General features: G+C 43.5%; 4 protein-coding genes across 5 annotated transcripts; 1 reads left to right on the plus strand and 3 right to left on the minus strand.

Moving 5' to 3' along the window:
• Positions 1 to 257: 257 nt before the first annotated feature.
• On the minus strand, positions 258 to 1,718 carry L3040_007835 (uncharacterized protein; the record flags this gene model as incomplete). 2 transcript variants are annotated; one of them, XM_007295668.1, is made up of 1 exon in its annotated part: positions 258 to 1,718. In XM_007295668.1, the coding sequence occupies one exon, from the start codon at positions 1,716 to 1,718 to the stop codon at positions 258 to 260; it is 1,461 nt and encodes a 486-aa protein (XP_007295730.1). The 2 variants fall into 2 exon arrangements, with proteins under 2 accessions (XP_007295730.1, XP_066010623.1); XM_066154720.1 differs by having other exon boundaries at positions 258 to 935.
• A 1,866-nt stretch (positions 1,719 to 3,584) lies between these two features.
• L3040_007836 (uncharacterized protein) lies at positions 3,585 to 4,329 on the plus strand (the record flags this gene model as incomplete). The annotated part of the gene is made up of 4 exons (XM_066154721.1): positions 3,585 to 3,600; positions 3,647 to 3,804; positions 3,878 to 4,021; positions 4,129 to 4,329. 4 exons carry the CDS (start codon positions 3,585 to 3,587, stop codon positions 4,327 to 4,329), a joined length of 519 nt encoding a protein of 172 aa, XP_066010624.1.
• Positions 4,330 to 9,483: 5,154 nt separating this feature from the next.
• L3040_007837 (uncharacterized protein) lies at positions 9,484 to 10,974 on the minus strand (the record flags this gene model as incomplete). Its single annotated transcript, XM_066154722.1, has 3 exons — positions 9,484 to 10,604; positions 10,669 to 10,869; positions 10,926 to 10,974. The coding sequence occupies 3 exons, from the start codon at positions 10,972 to 10,974 to the stop codon at positions 9,484 to 9,486; spliced, it is 1,371 nt and encodes a 456-aa protein (XP_066010625.1).
• A 2,567-nt stretch (positions 10,975 to 13,541) lies between these two features.
• On the minus strand, positions 13,542 to 14,329 carry L3040_007838 (uncharacterized protein; the record flags this gene model as incomplete). The annotated part of the gene is made up of 2 exons (XM_066154723.1): positions 13,542 to 13,785; positions 14,007 to 14,329. 2 exons carry the CDS (start codon positions 14,327 to 14,329, stop codon positions 13,542 to 13,544), a joined length of 567 nt encoding a protein of 188 aa, XP_066010626.1.
• Between the last annotated feature and the right edge of the window lie 4,080 nt (positions 14,330 to 18,409).

The raw sequence follows: 18,409 nt of genomic DNA on the forward strand, positions 1-18,409 counted from the left end.
GTCGTGTATCCTTCAATTCTATACTGCGCTACTCACAAAAGTAAGATAGACAGGCGCCTGGCTTTTCGTATTTTTGTATAAGAGGCGCGTGATACAGCGAAGGACCGTCTGTGTACAATTCATGGGCCTGGACTCTGGCACCTGGGTTAGGTGCTCAAGGTAGTTAGTTCTTGGGGGTCAGAGAGTGCAGAGATATGGTAGTATTTGTTGGTATATATGCTCAGGAATAGATGGAATCAGACATCGATCGGGTATCATTACTCGCTATCAGAGCTACTCGCCTCCTCGCCATCGTCCACACCCTCATAATCCTCGATATTCTCATCTGCTGCCCCCTCCATCTTCGGCAACATGACAAACGCTTTGAGGCATGTGATTCGATTCGTAGTCTCGTATGTTCCTAGTAACTTTCCAATCTGCCTTGTGTTTCCGCTATGTGCTGCCAGGTCCCTGACTGACAATCTCCATAGCCGCAGAGCGCCATCGCTGCCGCCTGTTACGATTATGAACCCCTTCGATGCTTTATCTCCGATGGTCAAGACTGTAAAGTCCTTGATGCGGCCGGTGAGCTTTACGTCCTTGCCGCCGAGCTGGGCGAGCAGTTTCGCGGAAGGTAATGGCGCCTCCTTGCCTTCCGCCAGAGATGCTGTGACGAGATCCGCGGGTCGGGTCGAGTAAAATAATATCCTTCCATCTTCTGTCGAGACGGCCAAAACTTGGATATCCTCCTCTTCATGCACCCGGATGTAGCACAGCTCATGTATCTTCGTCTTCGCTTCCGGCGTAACCTTGCATTTTGGCTTGCTATCCATCCCAAAGATCAAAGCACCCCGCTCAAATCCAACACAGAATTCTTCTCCAGCATCCGTCGAGCCCCAAGCGACTTTCCGGCCCTCTCCGCTGCTATGTTTACCCTCTCCTGCCTCGACCAACATTGACCTGTCGAAATTCAACACTCCCGCCTTCTTTCCCGTGACCAAATTCCACAGCCGCATGGATTTTTCTCCCTTCCCCACAGATATCATCAATTTCATTGAAGGATGCACTGCGAAGTCATTAACACCACTCGGCACACCCCCTAACGGCGCCGTATCCCCACTCGGTCTCCCAACGGGTTTCGGTATCGGCGCCTTGATGGTAGACAACAGCGTCCAATCCCTGGTGCGTGTCACCGCAATCGTACTGTCCTCCGCCGAACTCAGCAGCTTACTCCGGTTCGGGAAGTACAGCGCAGTGATTGTACTCGAATGGTGCAGTAGCGAGCCCAAGGAGCGGTTCTGCGGGTTCTCGACCACGGCTTTGGTCTTGAACCCTTTGAGCTCGGGGACGGTGATGTGCGAGGGGGCATGAGCCGAGAGGTGGTACAGATTTATGCGCTCGTCGGTGCTGCCGCTCGCGAGGATGATCTTCTGGGTCTGTTTGGGGACGGGTGCGGACACAGGAGAGAGTGCCAGACAGCGGATTGCGGTAGTGTGGGCGTTGAAGAGGAAGGTATCTGCGAACTGGGCTTCATCGGTAGAGGAGATGGTCGCCGTGACCCCGTGGAGGACTCGGTCGTAGGACCCCGCGACGATCTGGATGGTGATGGGCTCTTGGGTGGTAGAGGGAGAGGGAGCTGGCTTGGGGGCTGGTTTGATTCTTTTGGCAGAAGCTGCTACCTTACTGGCGGCGGCATTGTGCTCGGCGGTGAGGTTTTGCGTGCGCTTTCGTTTCGCCATGTTGTGGTATATGTTTGATATGTAGTTGTGGTTGTGGTGGTGGTGGTGGTGGTGGTGGTGGTAGTTCTGATGCTGAAGAAAATGTTCCCAAATCCAGTACTTTTTTTATGGAGAAGCGGCCGCGTCCAGGGTCACGTGATAACCAGCATAATAACACAGCATGGCACCCAGCCACGTCTCCCAATCAATCCTCAGCCTCTCTCATCGCAAGCTGATCGGATTTGCGGAAAATATCTTGTCGCCAGTAGTACTACTCTATTGCGCAGGAGTCACGTTTCTGAGGCGAATCAGAAAATTCGAAGGGCGGGATGACGAGATCACTTGGGTAGAGGCGTTACGCAGTATAAATATATAGAGGGAGGTGAGTTATAGGTAGATGGGCAGCTACCTAGGTACTATGAGCGACATCGGTTAAGACTCTACAGCATCGTTCGTTTTACGGATATACCGCTATGGTGTACCTACAGAGAGAGAGACTTAGATTGCCATATGGAAAAGTATGGAACGATAGATTGTTGTGAACGGAATTTTTCATACTTGGCTAGCATAGCACCACTCTATATCTTTCGGCTAGCTGGAGAAAAATGTATTTATTGGTGTATGTATTACGCCCAATTGACAGAATACTTTCTCGAGACCGCTAATACGCTACTCGTCGGCTGACCGTAGTGGACGGTCCTATTTGGACTATTTGTTTTCTTAGTTTGGAGCGCTCCTGAGATACTACTATCTATCAAGCGCAACTCGACACCAAGGATATCTTTCGGACTACCAAGTCTTTCTTCCCCTGCATAACTAGAAATATCAGACGGTTCTTTTAACGCCAAGCTCAGATTAGATTTGTCTTAGCTTAGTCTTTACTAGCAGAGGTATTAGGAGAAGAGAGGGGACTCAGGTACCGCCTCTATGGGTGGAGTGTGGTCTGGTAACTATTTCTAGTCGTAGAACTACGGAATAATTAAGATGGGAAAAGCACATGGCTTTCAACCGCTCCCGTTCGCTTAAATAGGGGGAAGGACAATTAAGCGAAGACGGACCCAGGTCCAGCCTCGAGCGCGTTTGGCTCCCTTTTTTGATGTGCCACGTGGAGTTCGGAGGTGTCAAGAATTTATATGCTGCTCATCGAACTTTCTCCTTAATCATCAAATCATTTCTTGCACTCAAGCAAAATAAGCATGTTATGGCAGAATAGTGTGACATCGCTCGCGTCGACAAATCACGCTTGAAAATGTTCACCGGCCGGTACAAGTTAGTGATGTGGGTTTGGGCTAGAAACTGCGACCAAATTGATCTCTTAAGCAGAGTGCTCCTCGCGCTGAAATAAGTCCTAGTACTGTATCGCAAGCTCTTTCCCACATCAACTAAGTAAACTGCTAGATATTGAATCCATCTAAATCTACCAGGAAGCTGTGTATTTTTTTTCTTTTGCCATAGACTGCAACGTCACAGACGAGGATAAACGCCGGGCACCAGTATAAATCCATCAGCTTCTCGCCCAAATCACACATTCCTTGCAGCCAATACTCATTCCAACCACTCTTTTTCAAGCTTCTTCTCATCCTATCCAGATCATTAATCATACTTCAAAACACCGCAGTCATCGTTGCTTTTGCAGCAAGCTTGACCAACGCTTCCGTCCTCAACAGAAGAGCAGCCTATTGCCAAAGTCAGGCCGGTACGTATTTTGCGAGCCCATCCATCTCTCCAGCCCTCATCATTAATCTTTGGTGACAAACTTCTTTCTCTGTTTAAAACACTCTAATGGACCAAGACTGTTGACAACCCCATTCTCTAGACACTTGCCGTGCCGAGCCAGATGCAAACAAGACCATTGTATAATTTGATGCCCTGTCCCTTCCTATCGTCATGCCGCAAATGCTCTGTTATCTTTTCTGAAATTCCTTGTCCACTCAGCTAACATCTGCAAGTGTGCTATCGTGTTCGTCGCTTGCGTGGGACCCAGTTTTTTCGTCCCCAGGAGACCACCTCAACCAGCTCCGTTGCACCCAGCATTACTGCTGCAGCAGTTGATTGCGACGCTCAAGCCAACGAGTGCCATACCGTGCCAGGTGCCAAAAAAGCAGTGGTGAGTAAATAGATGCCTGGCGATTTGCGAGTCTTCTTACATAGCGAAGACAGAAAGGCTAATGATGTTCTAGTGCTCGGCCCCATATGCCCTCTTGCTTGGGTTACGTCCATACAACGGGCAAATTCAAGATAGTTACTATGGTCACCACACTACTTCTACCAGCTCTCACCGCACTACCTCGACCAGCTCTGCTGCACCCAGCATTACTGCTCCCGTGAGTAGATTCCCTCTCAGTCTTTCTAACTTTCATTATACATATAGAGCGAAAGATCCCCCCCTAAGAAAAAGATCCAGAAAAAAAAATCACTAATGATATTCTAGTGCTCGGCCCACCTTTCTTGCCTAAGTTTCAACCCAGAGACCTCTTCGCCCAGCACCAGCACCAGCATCACCACTCCCAGCAACCCCTCCACCATCACCACCACCTCTGCCGGCCCTGTGCTCTACACCGGCGCGGCCTCCATAAGCGCTACAGCCTACGGCATTCTGGCCCTCGCCTACGGAGCCGCTGCCCTCTGGTAATAAAGAAGATGGTAATCATAGCCCCCAACCCCGAGCTCGCCCCTCACGGCGATATCAAAAAAAAATTGTGTTTATACTCAAAGGAGGACGCGGGCTACAACCTTCAATGCCTTGGAAGGCTGTCGGTACGTTACAGGATAAAGACCTTTGGTCAGATTGGACTATATTACAGTGTGGTACTCTCCCAGAGCTATGAGTCCTCAGCAGCGATCGATTGCTTGGAAGTCATTTTCCCCACCCGCCATCCCTGGCCACACTTCATGTATTCAGAATGGCCTTAATTAGGAGCGGTAGGCTTCTTTCAGCTTAGCTCAATTTTCTGACAGCTGGCTTCTTAGGCAAGCTACAACTAGCTGCTTCCAAGAAGCTTGCTAGCCAGCTCACATCACATCAATCAAAGTTCAAGGGCGCCTGTCAGCCAAAACTCATATGTTTTCACCTTTCCTTCCTTCTTCCAAGCAGCCGAATTTGAAGATTTAAATATATTAGAGTAATGGGGAGTCGATAAAATTCATATGAGAGCGCAAACAACGTGATATTATATGTGTCCATCTCTCCCATCTTCTTGTACATGTAACTAGGCTTCAGACCTGAGATCTTCATTCTCGTATACATACACTTACTTGACAGCAAGTGGAATAGAAGTACTTATCAGTAGTAGGTATCTATACATGAATTTCGCATAGATTATAACGATTATGAATTTTGAGTGAAAAAAAACCGCTAATAATTGAATCGATGTTGAAAATCAAAGGCCGGGGATTTGGTAATTCATTTGAGCTGTCTGCAGTCAGGCTGGCATAACGCAAGCTGCGGGTCTGGGTTTTCTAGCTTACTAGCTTCTTTTGAATTTCCTCGGACAAAGTATATTCACCACAGTAATTTTCCGTCTCTTCTTTTCTTGTGCCCGGCCGCATCCTTTTAGCACATGTCCTTTACCGTTGCAACTTGGTAATGACCAGCTGCTACATATTCCTTCAAAGGATATAAGAGGTTCAAAGGTTGGAAGCCTAGAAGAGGTTATTACGAGCGAGCAAGCGTACTCAGAAGGGCGTTTAGTTTCCTCCGACTCCGGCTCGCGGCTCGTATCTTATACCAGAGAAACCTAAGCAGCAGGGCCAAAATTATCAAGGGCAGAGTATCGACAGCGCAAGATATTTGGAACACGGCAATACAATAGGAAGGGCCGAAATCTCATCTTCGATCAAAAAATTTGCGAGAGCGATGTGTATATAAATCAGCGCCAGAGAACGAGCCTTGAGCCCTTTCGACGAGACTCTGAAAGAGCAGTTACGGAGGTGAGTGAGTGACCTGGAATAAAAAATGCATAAACAAACGCTCATTTCACACCAAAGTTTGTCTATTTGAGAGCTTCTTCTACTTTTTACAATCATAAGCTTTAAAAGATAAATAAAAATTATGAACCTATCAGTAAATACGAATAGCTTAGAACTGTAAGACCATTTTATTCTACATCGTTATTTAATGTAGTCAACTAAAGCAGAAAGTATAGAAATTAGGCTTTCGCTTAGTAATTAGAGTTGACCCCGCAAAGTTTGGAAAGGATAAGGAAAGAAAAAAAGACGGGAAGGAGAGGCGGTGCGTGGGGGTTTCAGCTCTTATCTTATGCAACTAGGTAGTAGTTCTATTAAATAAGCAGGTTTAAGCTTAATTATCCAATTAATTAGCTCTTTGAAGGTGGGAACAATGAACTCTGGCTAATATAGATTTTTTTCGAAGTAATGATTACCTTAAAAGGGAATGCAGGAGCTTTTAAACGGTTAGCTGATCGTCTGATAACCATTTCTTTTTTAAGGACGATTTTAACAGGTTGGCATAGCTAGTGGATCACCTTAGGCCGATACTTAGAATCAAGTAGAAGTTAAAAACAAACGATTTGAATTATTTACATCGTAGTTAAAATGGAATCACTTTATTTAATTAAATCGTCTTTTTTAAATGCTCGTCTTTTCGTATAAAAACTGTCTTAAGACCGTTTTCGAGCGTTTTAGCACCGTCTTATGGCCGTCTTAAGTCCGTCCTCGAGCTTAAAACCGTCTCGGAGAACCTGAATTGATAAGCAAATAATCTTTCTATTACTTGCTAGTCTACCTTTTACTACTTATACCACCTTTTAATCATATTACTCCTTAAGAAAGCGAAAGAAGCGCGTTGTCGCGAGTAAACTTTTGCTAAATCGATCGATTCCGATTATAAAAAATTGAAAGCGTTGATATATAAGCCGTAGCAGCGATACCGAGGAATATCTGAGCATCGAATTTATTAAATTATTATTAAAACGATTCCATTAAAGAAATGATTTTTATTTACAACTATATCTTCTTTAAAATAGTTGTCGAATTACTTCAATTTTTTAAAACGAACTTATTAATAAGCTTGTTTTAGAAATATGGACGAAGATAGCTATAAAACGGCTATAAATTGGTCTCTTTTAATAGGACGGTCTTTTCGGTAAACTATTCTTGAAAAGAGCTTAATACTGAATTTAAGCGATCCAATGGCCGTCTCTTATTAAAGAGGATCAGAGGACCATTTAAATGACCCCCTACTACCCTTTAAGGTAATTAACACTTAGCTTTGGTGCGAAAGAGGTGTTCATGCATTATAATATATAATATAATGTTTTTTAATATGATGTTGACTTAAATGTGGATCCTGTAAACTATTAAAAATGCGATCATCTGACCTACGGCCGTTACGTTGATTGGGTGCATCCATGTAAGCTTAGGCTATCGAAGAATACTGAAAACCTGAGTGTTCGCTCATTAGTAAGAAAAAAGGGGATCTTGCGGGTTTAATAAGCTAGATTTGCACTCTTGCAATTGAAATCCACCTTGTAAGGTGAAGAATTACGATTATAAACTCTTTTCTTCTCGAATACGTGATTAATAGCTAATTAATAAGAAGAAGAGAAATGCTCGAAAAACTGCTTGCTGCATTGCCCTAAGAAGGACCTTATTGCTTGCTATAGATAAGATGCTCGAAGGACAGCTGGCTGCATCGGGCTGAAAGGGGCTACTGCTATACATTAAATACTAGAAAAATAGCTGCTTGCACCGGGCTGAAAAAAGCTAATGCTATAGATTGAGCGTTTAAAAGATAGCTGGCTGCATCGCGCTAAAAGAAGCTATTATTATTACTTAAATAGCTACAAATATTATACCACGAAATCCCGAAACTTACTCCGGAGCTTGCGAAGTGCCGTAAGATTTAACTTGCGGAAAGTATAAGTCACGTGAAGGAAAAGCTTTTTTCAAACAGCCTCGGTTTTTGAATCCCGAGGTATCGCATAACCGTCGGTTAACTTGAACTTTATTCAAAATATAGCAGATCGGCACTACTAAGGCGGCATAGTAAAATTTGCTCCTTTATAATGGATAGAAAATTAACCAGCTATTATATCATAATTATTCTTATACGGAAAGATGCACCGTATTAATTTTTATATTGTTTAATTAATCGGATTTTAATCACAAATTGTTATTCTTTCATTATGCTAATTTAAAGTAATAAAAGTGGTACTTTTGATATGCTGTTATTGTACTTTTCGACCTTATTAGTGCGTATATATCAGAATTGCTGTGTAAATATTAGAACAAGCTAGAAACACGAAAATTCAAAAGAATACGTGTATCATTATCGATTTTTATTCAATAGTTAATAGTTTCGTGATTCAATCTATTTGATTATTTATTTTCGATCTATAAGAAGCTTTTTTTATAAGGTTGTAGTTGTTAATATATTCGAAGCAAACAAATGAAATGGAATCATTTAGGACAGTTTTTAGCTATATTTTCACTACATTCTAATGTATTAGGTCATCACGAACAAATGCATCTTTATATTCTTAATTCACGATGGTGAAGCAAAGCTCTCTTAGCATATGAAGTTTTTTTTTTTTCTTATTTGTATTAATAGTTGTTGTTTAATAAGTGGTATACCGTTACTGTCCCGCCTTAGTGGGTATCCCGCCTTGGTGGGTACCCCGCCTTGGTGGGTATCCCGCCTTAATGGGTGTCCCGCCCTGGTGGTGCCGACCTGGCGCAGCCATATCGGGATTTTTGACAAATTAAATTCAAGGTAACCGACGATTAACCCTTATAACTTTTAAAAGCAATTCAACTTAATACAGCGCAACTATTATCGATTGTGCTTTCTTTTACGAATAAAATAGATTGCTTAAAATATATATTTTTACCGAAAGAAAAACTTGAAAAGCAAGTTATAACGTAAGTAATATATATCTGTATCGATTATCGAAATAATTCGAAGCCGGACTAGAATTGGTTACGTAGCTTTTCGAAAGCGTACTATCGTCGATTGTTTTAGACCCTCTCTTATTTCTTTTACCTCGTTCCTTTTTTATCGCAAATCTTTTTAGTATTTTCAATCGCTATGTCCGTTAAATATAAAACGTAGTCGGCGTAAAAATCGAAGTAAAAAAAAGCTCGTTCGGATCGCTAATAAAACGAAATCTTTCCGAAAGGCTACCTTGATTCAATTCCGGCTTTCTAAACTTTCTTCTCCGAAGAAAAGAAAGCTAAAAGTTCGTAAGGAGCAGCTCGTATACTTTAGGTAAAGAATCGTAGCCCCTTTAGCGTTAATACTCCGGAAGGCAACCTTATACTACGACCGAGAAATACCAAAACTTGACTAATCGCTTACTAATAAGGAAAAAAGGAATCTTGCGGGTTTAATAAGCTAGATGTGCATTTTGCAATCGAAATCTATCTTTTGCGATTAAAAACTACGATTATAAACTCTTTTTTTTTTTCGAATACTTGATTAATAGCTAATTAATAATAAAAAGAGAAATGCTCGAAAAACTGCTTGCTGCATCGTTTTAAGAAGGGCTATTGCTATAGATAAAATGCATCGCGCTAAAAGAAGCTATTATCATAGATTATATAGCAACGAATATTGCACCGCGAAGTCCGGAAAACCTACCTCGGAGCTTGCGAAGGACCTTACGTCTTTGCGGCCGGGCTGAAGCGTTACATTTTTTTTTTATCCTTTTAAAGCGTATTTTTATAGAAAATTGATGTAGCGTTAATGCTGAAGGCAGCCTTGCACCACGACCGGGGCAGACCTTGTACTGTACGTAATAAAACCGTTATATACACCAACTACAAGTTACAGCGAGGCTCTAATCATCGGGGGGGCAGCGGATATGCTCTCGAACAAATCCTCGAATTGCTCCTCCGCAATTTTCACAACATCGACCATGTAAGTCATCCTTTGAACGTCTTTATCCATCCATTTATCCGGCGATCGTACCCCCTTCCCACCGTTCTCCCTCGCCTCTCTGAACTGCCTATCGCGCTCCTCCTTAATGGCACCATTCCCAAAGAGTACCCTCGAATTCGCCGCCGCGAGCTCCACTAGCGTCTCCGCTCTCTCCTTCCTGATCATTTCGTAGACCCTTAAAGTCTTGTTGATTGCCGCAGGCGAGGCATCGGGGAGCTTTCCGAGCAGTTTCCCAAGCACGGCAGCATCCTCGATGGCTTGTGCTGCACCCTGGGCGAGATGAGGAAGCGTAGGATGACATGCATCACCTACCAGAGCGACAGACCCATTGATCCAAGTTGGCAGCGGCGCGTGCACCCGCAACTTCCACTCACAGACCTCCCCATCCGGCACCAGATTCAACATGCGCTGGATCTTCGGACAGAAATCCGCAAACACCCCCAGCATGGCTCCCTTATCGCCCTTGGTTGTGTATGTCTCGCTCGGCGCGGCCGCAAAGTGAACGTCCGGTTGCGTCGTGGCGATATTGTAAATAGTGTTGTTAGCGATGGGATAAGCGATCACTTGGCGCTTCTCGCCAATCCACCGGACAACACGTTCGCTGTCGATAAGCTCTAAGAGTTCCGGATCGTCGAGGAGCTGGTCGCGGTTGATCATGATGCGATAAGCGGCCTGATCAGTGTCGATGATGGTGGCATTAATGTTCAGGGCCTGCAGCATATCCCTCCGCGTGGCGGACTTGACGCCATCGCATGCTAGCAGAATATCGCACTCAACGTTGTAGGGCTCGCCGCCACTTGGAAGTGCTGTAAATGATACATTTGGTGACCACGAGTTGACTTTCACCAGGGACGTTGAGAAGTGGAATTGAATGCCCTTCTCCGCCTGGCATCCAGCTTTAAGACCGGCGGCTAGCGAGGATCGATGGCCGACCATATGCGGGTACCCGTACTCCTCGTACACGTAGCCGAGCTCTACGTGTGATAGTTCATCATCACTTGCCCCATCTTACCGTTGAGATCAGCAAATACACTTGAGATATCGCAATCGAGTTGACTCTTCCAAACTCACCTCGTATACTCGTCTCACTACACCGCACAGCATCTTTCGCGATTGACTCCCAGACTCCCAATCGATCGAGGATCCGCGCCATGTTAGGCGCAAGTTGGATCCCAGCACCGACGAAGCCAAGGTCTGATGCTCTCTCGAAGACATGAATGTCCTCAAATCCCTCCTTTGCTAACGCCAATGCAGATGCCAGGCCTCCCATACCTGTGTAGATAAGTGAGTCTGACAGTCGAAGATGCTCATAGGGTTTGACTACATACCGGCCCCAATAATGCATATTTTCAGCGACTTCGTGATGTTTGTCGCCATCTTGAGGTATTGTTTCCGCGAGAGGTCAATGATCAACGGTCAGAACGTTTCTTCTTTTTGTTGGCAAAGGTTATTGTGAAGTTGCTCCAGGCGGAGGAGGAATATAATATACATAACAGATGAATGGATCCGGGCTTTGACCAGAGTCTTTCGTATTTCGGTCTAGACGGTATTCGCTCGAGCATTACGAAAAGTCAGTTGTAAGGGGGAAGTTGAAACGCGGGATTTGAAATACGAATTCTACGGTCAGATTTTCTATTTTAATTGATTGTTTACGTTTCGGATTCAAAGGTAATCGCCTGGGCCGGCTTTCCCCTTACCTCCCCTCGTGGGGGCCTGTCCGATTGAAGTGTCCGATTGCCTCAAGTATTTCCAGGCTCATCGGCTAATAGCGAGGTGACCCACCTATTCAGCCGTAATTCGGATCTCCAACCAATATCTTTTTGAAATATATTGAAGATTTCAATATCTACGGTACGTCTGATAAATTAAAACAAATATATTCAATATATTGTAATAACTCTAAACAACTATGATCATATAAAGGAAGGAAGGTTTGAAGTGAGTAGTTAATTAATCATCAATTATCAAATCAAACATTGGATCATAAATGTTCTTTTGGCTGAAATCCACGTTTGGCTGAACCTCCTGATTAAGTCAAATTAGGTGAAAATGGCAGGCCGCCTCACGATTTTCGTATCAACACCGACTTTATTGATCGTGAACGCGCTTGATTGAAGCTTCTGCGAATGGACCTCGCTTCAGTGTATACTCACTCACCTCACCTCGATTATAGTACTAGAGTTGCTTGCAATAGAAACAAAGGCTGGTGGTACGCAAGCAGAGCACGGGATAGATGGAAGAGAGGGTTTTTTTTATTAACTTAGAGCCTGGTTTAGGGTGGAATTTAAATGCTGATCTTCATGCTCTTTTAGAATTTAACAATGCTACGAGTTTCAGGTTAGAAATATACTACGGCATCTCATAACCCTAAATTTATTAATATACATGCACTAACATGATTTAAGTCTTTCGGCAATCAAGATAAGCGCTATCTAGCGCTAATTTTGATTGCCGATGCTTTTACTTTCTGTTCTTGAATACCTCAAGCAATCGGACACTTCCAAAAATCGGGCCTTCGAACGGACCTAAGAGGATGGGGCAAGGGTAGGGCGGCTCCGGCGATTAGATGATTTTATGCTGGTTCTCCTCCATCAGAGACAAGTTTCAGAGGAGGCGAGTTGGCTTTTTGCTCAGCTAGCTCCGATTCAAGGCCCACTCTGCTATACGAGAATGGACGGGCAACCTGGAAACAAAGGAGTTTTGAAGCCAAGGTGTCTTTAAGTCAAGTCAAAGCTTACTGTGCTATACGAGAATGAACAAGCAATATAAATGAGAGATTTTCACAGCCGAGTTATTCTATTACTTACTAATCGTGGGTTCAGCTTACCCCTATACCACCAACCTATCTTTCGTATACTTTAGAGTCGGTTTAGATGAAAAGTCGTTTGGAAATGATTATGCGCTAGCTCTTTTTGCACGATAGAGTTTTATTTATATAGGCTGCTACTCTTCCCCCGTATGAATACATGTCGAAAGCATAATTTTGCAAGGGATTTTACCAGGTCTTAAACCGATCAACTTATACTCTGTAAGGATTCATTCAGCCTTGAAAAGTATCTCTGAGCCAGTATTTAGTCTGTGTAATGGAGTTGACAGGGCTTTAAGCCATTCAGAGAAATAACCGCTCTACGACTTACGGACTTCAACTGGGTCCGACATTGATTCATAGGGCCTTCAAGGATAGTAACAGAGCCTGTAAAGAAATGTCTCAAGCAACGGATGATGTTGCCGATATCAAATCAAGTAAACAGCTGATTTTCGGGTAACCCGATCATCCTGTCCGTCCATACCGTTTTGTAATTCCGTAATGTCTCAAGACTCGGACTCGACTACTCTCCTGCCTGATCTCCATTGTCTATCCCACCACACCACCACACCACCACGCAAGCATCGTTGGGAGGAAGCTCACTACGACGATCGGCGCAGCTGCCGCCCCTACGATGGCCGCGATACTTACAGATACACTTGCGAACATCGATGGACACCTGAGATAGATTTGCATCAAGCTAGCCCTCAGTATCCACAAGATCGAGCAACAACGTATACCAGGAAGGCCCCATAAACGCCCATATTTGTCTGTCAAAGGTTATAAAGGCCCTATTACTAGCCGATTTGTCCGGATAACTATTAATAGCATACGTGACCAGGACACTTGTAGCGCCCCGGTTGCCGGCGCCAGCACTAGCAATTCCCATCACCGGCGTGGCAGGTATTCCAATGGCGCTCCGCTGAACGATCAGTCTGCACCAAGAATATTACAACACCGACGATCGTGAGCATAAAACCTTATTAGCTGAGCCAGAGCCTGGACTCCGGCGCCGGAATCGATTTTCATGCCCGACGCTTCATCCAGTAACCTGGCAGTCGTCCTCCCAGCTGTCATCCCATGAATAGGAATGATAATGAGACCGAGGAACTAAACTCCGAGTGGTTGGGAATCGAGCTCAAACTTCTCGCCAAAGAGCTGGCGGCAGTCCAGCGCTCGGGAGATCGCCGTCGATCAGGAATATCATGGCGTAAGCAACGGCAAGGATGAGAATACAAGCTTTCGTGATGAGGAGCAATGAGTGATAGAAATCCCACAAGACTAAAGGAATCGGATCAATCCGACTGAAAGTCATGTATTCTTGCTTGAAGTCGGAACTATAACGTTCGATGCCAGTTTGCATGTAACGAGACTCGGAGCCACTGCGCGTCGTTGATCTGGCTTGAGTCTCTGGTTGGCATAGGCCGCTACGAACAAGGGGCTGCAGTAACTGTAGTTAGGATCTGGTAAATCCAGTGGTATCCAACAGCATTTGCTACGAACCCAAAGACCAACGGTGCAAAGAGGACACCCAGAGTCAGCAACAGAGTCCAAACTCTTATTTCATCGGCTCGCTCTCTCTCTCTGTGGCAACAACACTAACAATGGTGCTAGCAGGGCAAATGAAACTGCAACGAGAGCGCGGCACCGAGCCATCGTCGCATAAAGACTCGTGGCGCATCTGAGGTTGCCAATCAGACTAAGAATGGGTGAAGTGAGAATATCGGTCGTCGGCCACAAACAAGTCTTTGAGAGAGGTTTCCAGATGAGAGGCGCAACGCCAAGTATGGCGATTTGGATAGATGTTAAGTATGTAGCTGTTTGAAAGGAGACCCAAAGATCTTTTGCGATAGTCTCGTATGCTGGAATGATGGCGGCTGCGGTAGTGAAAGTCGACATGCAGGCGTAGACGGTGACGAGAATCATGTTTGTAGCTTTCTAGTTTTTACTAGAGTATTCTCCCGGATTTCTACGAATCTTTGGGGCAGCTTGTGCCTTTCGTTGCGACCAGTTGTGAGGGTCGTATTGCCCATATTGGGGATAGGATCCAGATCGGCTATTCCATGTCGGTCGGTTAGGAGTTGGCAACTTTCTGGTGATAATGAGAAAGGTGCATTATTGGTTAAGGTGGTTCGGGTTGCTGCTTGATCAAGGTCCTCAACGAGTTCGCTATTCCTCTTCTCCGAGACTTGATCGCTCGACTCGGGTTTGAGCCGGAAAAGTCGCGGCCTGATGCCCCCATCGCTAGTCATCAACCTTCCTCCTCCGAGACTTGAGCGTAGCTCATCAATTGTTTACTAGAGCTCATCCATAGTTCGCGTAAAACTCCACCTTTATCAAGAACACCCCCTTATGTTTACTATAAGCACACGAACTACTTTTCATATAGCAATCGTATTACCTACTAATTTAGTTATTATTTTAAAGGATTCTAATGAACAGATCAATAGTTGTAATAATTGAATATGCATTGCGTATGGGGCGTCGATAATAATAAAAGGTTAAAGTTTAGATTTGAAAATTTACGCGAACTATGGATGAGCTCTAGTATATAATGGATGAGGTCATTCCTTCTCTGGTACTCCTCTCAGCGGAAAGTCTTTTTCTCCTTTGCAAAAGCTCCAGTTCGGAGCTCCAAACTTGAAAAGCTAAAAGAAGAAGCCCCTAGCAAGATTGTGGACGAGGCTAGCATTAGGTATTCCCCAACTCCCGCCCACTTCTCCGCCGGTATTTTCATATACCACGGTACAGGCCTAAGTATTACCACTCGAGGGTGCCTCCGAAGTCGAGTTTCCACTTTAAACCCCTGGTTACCCTACCCTCGAGGGATAATACTTACGCCTGGAACGTAGTAAGAGCCGAAGGTCCAGAAGTTTCGCCTCCCGGACAAGCGTTCTAGAACAAGCCTTCAATGTGTCAAGCTTTCGGAGACGGGAGTGGCTGGAACGCCAAGTTCATCTTCGACCCGTGCCTAATCCTACTTAGTCTTTGCCAGACTGACATTTGTGTCAATCCCCGTAGGGAATCCGCAGTAGGTCTCCACAGCCCTCTCGCAGGGCTAGACTACAGTTTAGAGTTATTATAGGATTCAAAGAATCGTGGATTAGTACGGAACTTTCCTGTAATAATGGAAAACCCGTTGCCTGATAAACGTAAAAAGAAGCCCAGATACGTAAATACACGCTTCTCGGTAGAATAAATAGCATTTGGATGCAACGAGTTGCCGCTGACTTTACAATCCGAAGCTTTCCTACGGAGAACCCGCGCAGCCGGTAAATTTTTTCGGCAAGATCAGCAGCTACTGCGAGAGCAAAAGATAGAAGTAAATATTTATCCCTACTGCTTTTGCGAACGGGGGATAAACATGCCATTAGCAATTATGAAGAGAATCAGAAACATAAAGGTGCGCGATCAATAATCAGCACCGGGTGGAATATGGGAAGTTATCTTTGAAACAATCAAGTCGTTGATAAGTAGATGATGGCTGCCAAATGTCGGTGCGCTGTTTCTAGAAGCCGGGATATCGCTTCACTAAGTAAACACTGACCAGATAGATTGAGGAGGTCTGAATGAACAGCTTTCGGGGGCTTTAGAGCACTCGTGCGACGCACCGCACGATCTTTGTTGGGCCATGATTTGGAACGTAGCATAAATCTGGGTTTTAACTTAGCTCCTCGGTGCCTCTGGATTCGCTAATCGTCGGCTCGCTTAAATGGGCCTTCTTACTACGTCGCAGGCGTAAGTACTACGTCGCAGGCGTAAGTATTACCCCTCGAGGGTAGGGAAAACAGGGGGTTTAAAGTGGAAACCAAACTTTTAAGGCACCCTCGAGGGGTAATACTTAGGCCTGTACCGTGGTATTACCCCTCGAGGGTAGGGAAAACAGGGGGTTTAAAGTGGAAACTAAACTTTTAAGGCACCCTCGAGGGGTAATACTTAGGCTTGTACCATGGTACATCCTTTCAATCTTAGTCGGCGTAAGCGATTGCGGATCGGAACGAATGCGGATTTTTCGTATATATTGGAAAAAATTTTATGTTATACTTTAATGAAATATCTGACCATCGATTATTATTTTCATTAAAATCCGATTCATCTTTTACCTTACGCAATCAATCGTTTAAATCTTTATTATTCTCATCTCAGAATTGAAGCTATCGCTGTCGATATTAATATTAAAAAAATGGAAAAGTTTTTTCTTTGAAGAAAAGTCTTTAGTAGTATCGATTATAATTATGAAATCATCGTTACGGAGAAAAGATTTAAGTTAAAAGAAAGTTGGTATTAATCGTCGGCTCGCTTAGGTAGGCTTCCTTACATCCTTTCAATCTTAGTCGGCCTAACCGATTGCGGATCGGAAGCGAATGCGGATTTTTCGTATATATTAGAAATTCTTTTATAATATAGCAATTACTATTATAACCAAGAAATATTTATATAAATAATCAATCTAAGGGTATACTTTCTTCCGAAACATTTATAATCGTATTATCCGATAAAACATTTGATTATCGATCATTATTTTCATGAAAATCTGATTCGTCTTTTACTTTACGCAACGAATCGTTTGAATCTTTATTATTACTAGAAGCCATTTATCAGGAAAAGGAGAAATATCTTGCTTTAAAAATGGGTTTTTAATAATATCGATTGTAATTATTAAATCATCGTCATCGAAAGAAGGTTTAAGTTAAGAAAGAATTGTCGACGAACACTTTTTTTACGAGGCTGCAAAATTTAACGCTCAAAAGGTTTTCCAATTATCAAATCTCTTCCGAATTGAAAATTAAAATAAATATTGCATCGCCGTCTTTAATAATTAAGCTTGCAGCAAAGCGTTTCTATATAATCCTTTTACGCTCGCGCTTAGCTTTGCGTAAATCGATTTCTTTACGATATTTAGCATCTCTTTCTTTTCTCTAAAGCTTGTCGACGATTCGTCATTATTTTGCAGCAGACTCAAGATTTTTTTTAGCTTGCTGCTTAAAATTTTCACCGATTTAAGATATTAAGCTATCGATATAATAAAACCGTTTACATGCGTTTTCAGCCTTATAATTGATTATAAAATAAAATCAAGTTGTGCGATTATAAATCAAAAAGTAATATTGTAAATTGTATTTTGTATATAATAACTAGTTGTAAAATAGAAAAATCCGCATTCGCTTCCGATCCGCAATCGCTTACGCCGATTGAAATTGAAAGGATGTAAGGAGGCCCACTTAAGCGAGCCGACGATTACGGTACTGGCAGACCTTAGGTTCTAGGGATGGGTTGATTAGTTGAAGGATTAGTCAGCCGAGGCTAGCGGCCGGCCCACGGTACAAGACCTCTCAGCCCTCCTGTATTGTGGTTCTTTCCTTCCTCGTCTTTCTTTCGCCTTACATAGCGTGTGTTTGGTAGTACTACGATACTACTTTTACGAGCCGTAACAATTGGTCCACGAATCCCTTTTTTACGAGGCCGTATAACTTAACGCTTAACAAGTTATTGCAACTATTAAATCTCTTCCGAACCGAAAATTAAAATGAATATTAAACCGTCGTTTTTAATAATTAAGCTTATAGCAAAGCGTTTTCGTATAATCTTTTCACGCTCGCGCTCAGCTTTGCGTAAATCGATCCTTTTATAATTTTCAGCTTGTTAACGATTCGTTATTACTTTGCAGCAGATTTTAGATTTTCTTTAGCCTGCTGCTTAGCAGCAAGCTTTTTATTAAGTTAGGATGTTAAACTATCGGTGTAATAGAACCATGTGCGACTTTTATGCGCTTACTCAGGTCGCATATACGCGAGGCAGTTTTCTAAGTCTCTTAAGGATATTCGAATAAAAATATTATAGCGCGTTGAAAACGCGTCGCCAGATCTTCAATTGCATTAAGACTGCTTGATCAAGCGTATCTTTTATATTGAAAAATCTTTGAAAGCTTCTTCGAATGAAGGCATTTTCGGCTTATATTCATTTGGGAAATATAATTGAGTTATGCGATTGTAGATTAAGAGGTAA

Source organism: Drepanopeziza brunnea (assembly GCF_022702325.1).
Source record: "Drepanopeziza brunnea f. sp. 'multigermtubi' strain 214-2 chromosome Unknown ctg14, whole genome shotgun sequence".
NCBI lineage: Eukaryota > Fungi > Ascomycota > Leotiomycetes > Helotiales > Drepanopezizaceae > Drepanopeziza > Drepanopeziza brunnea.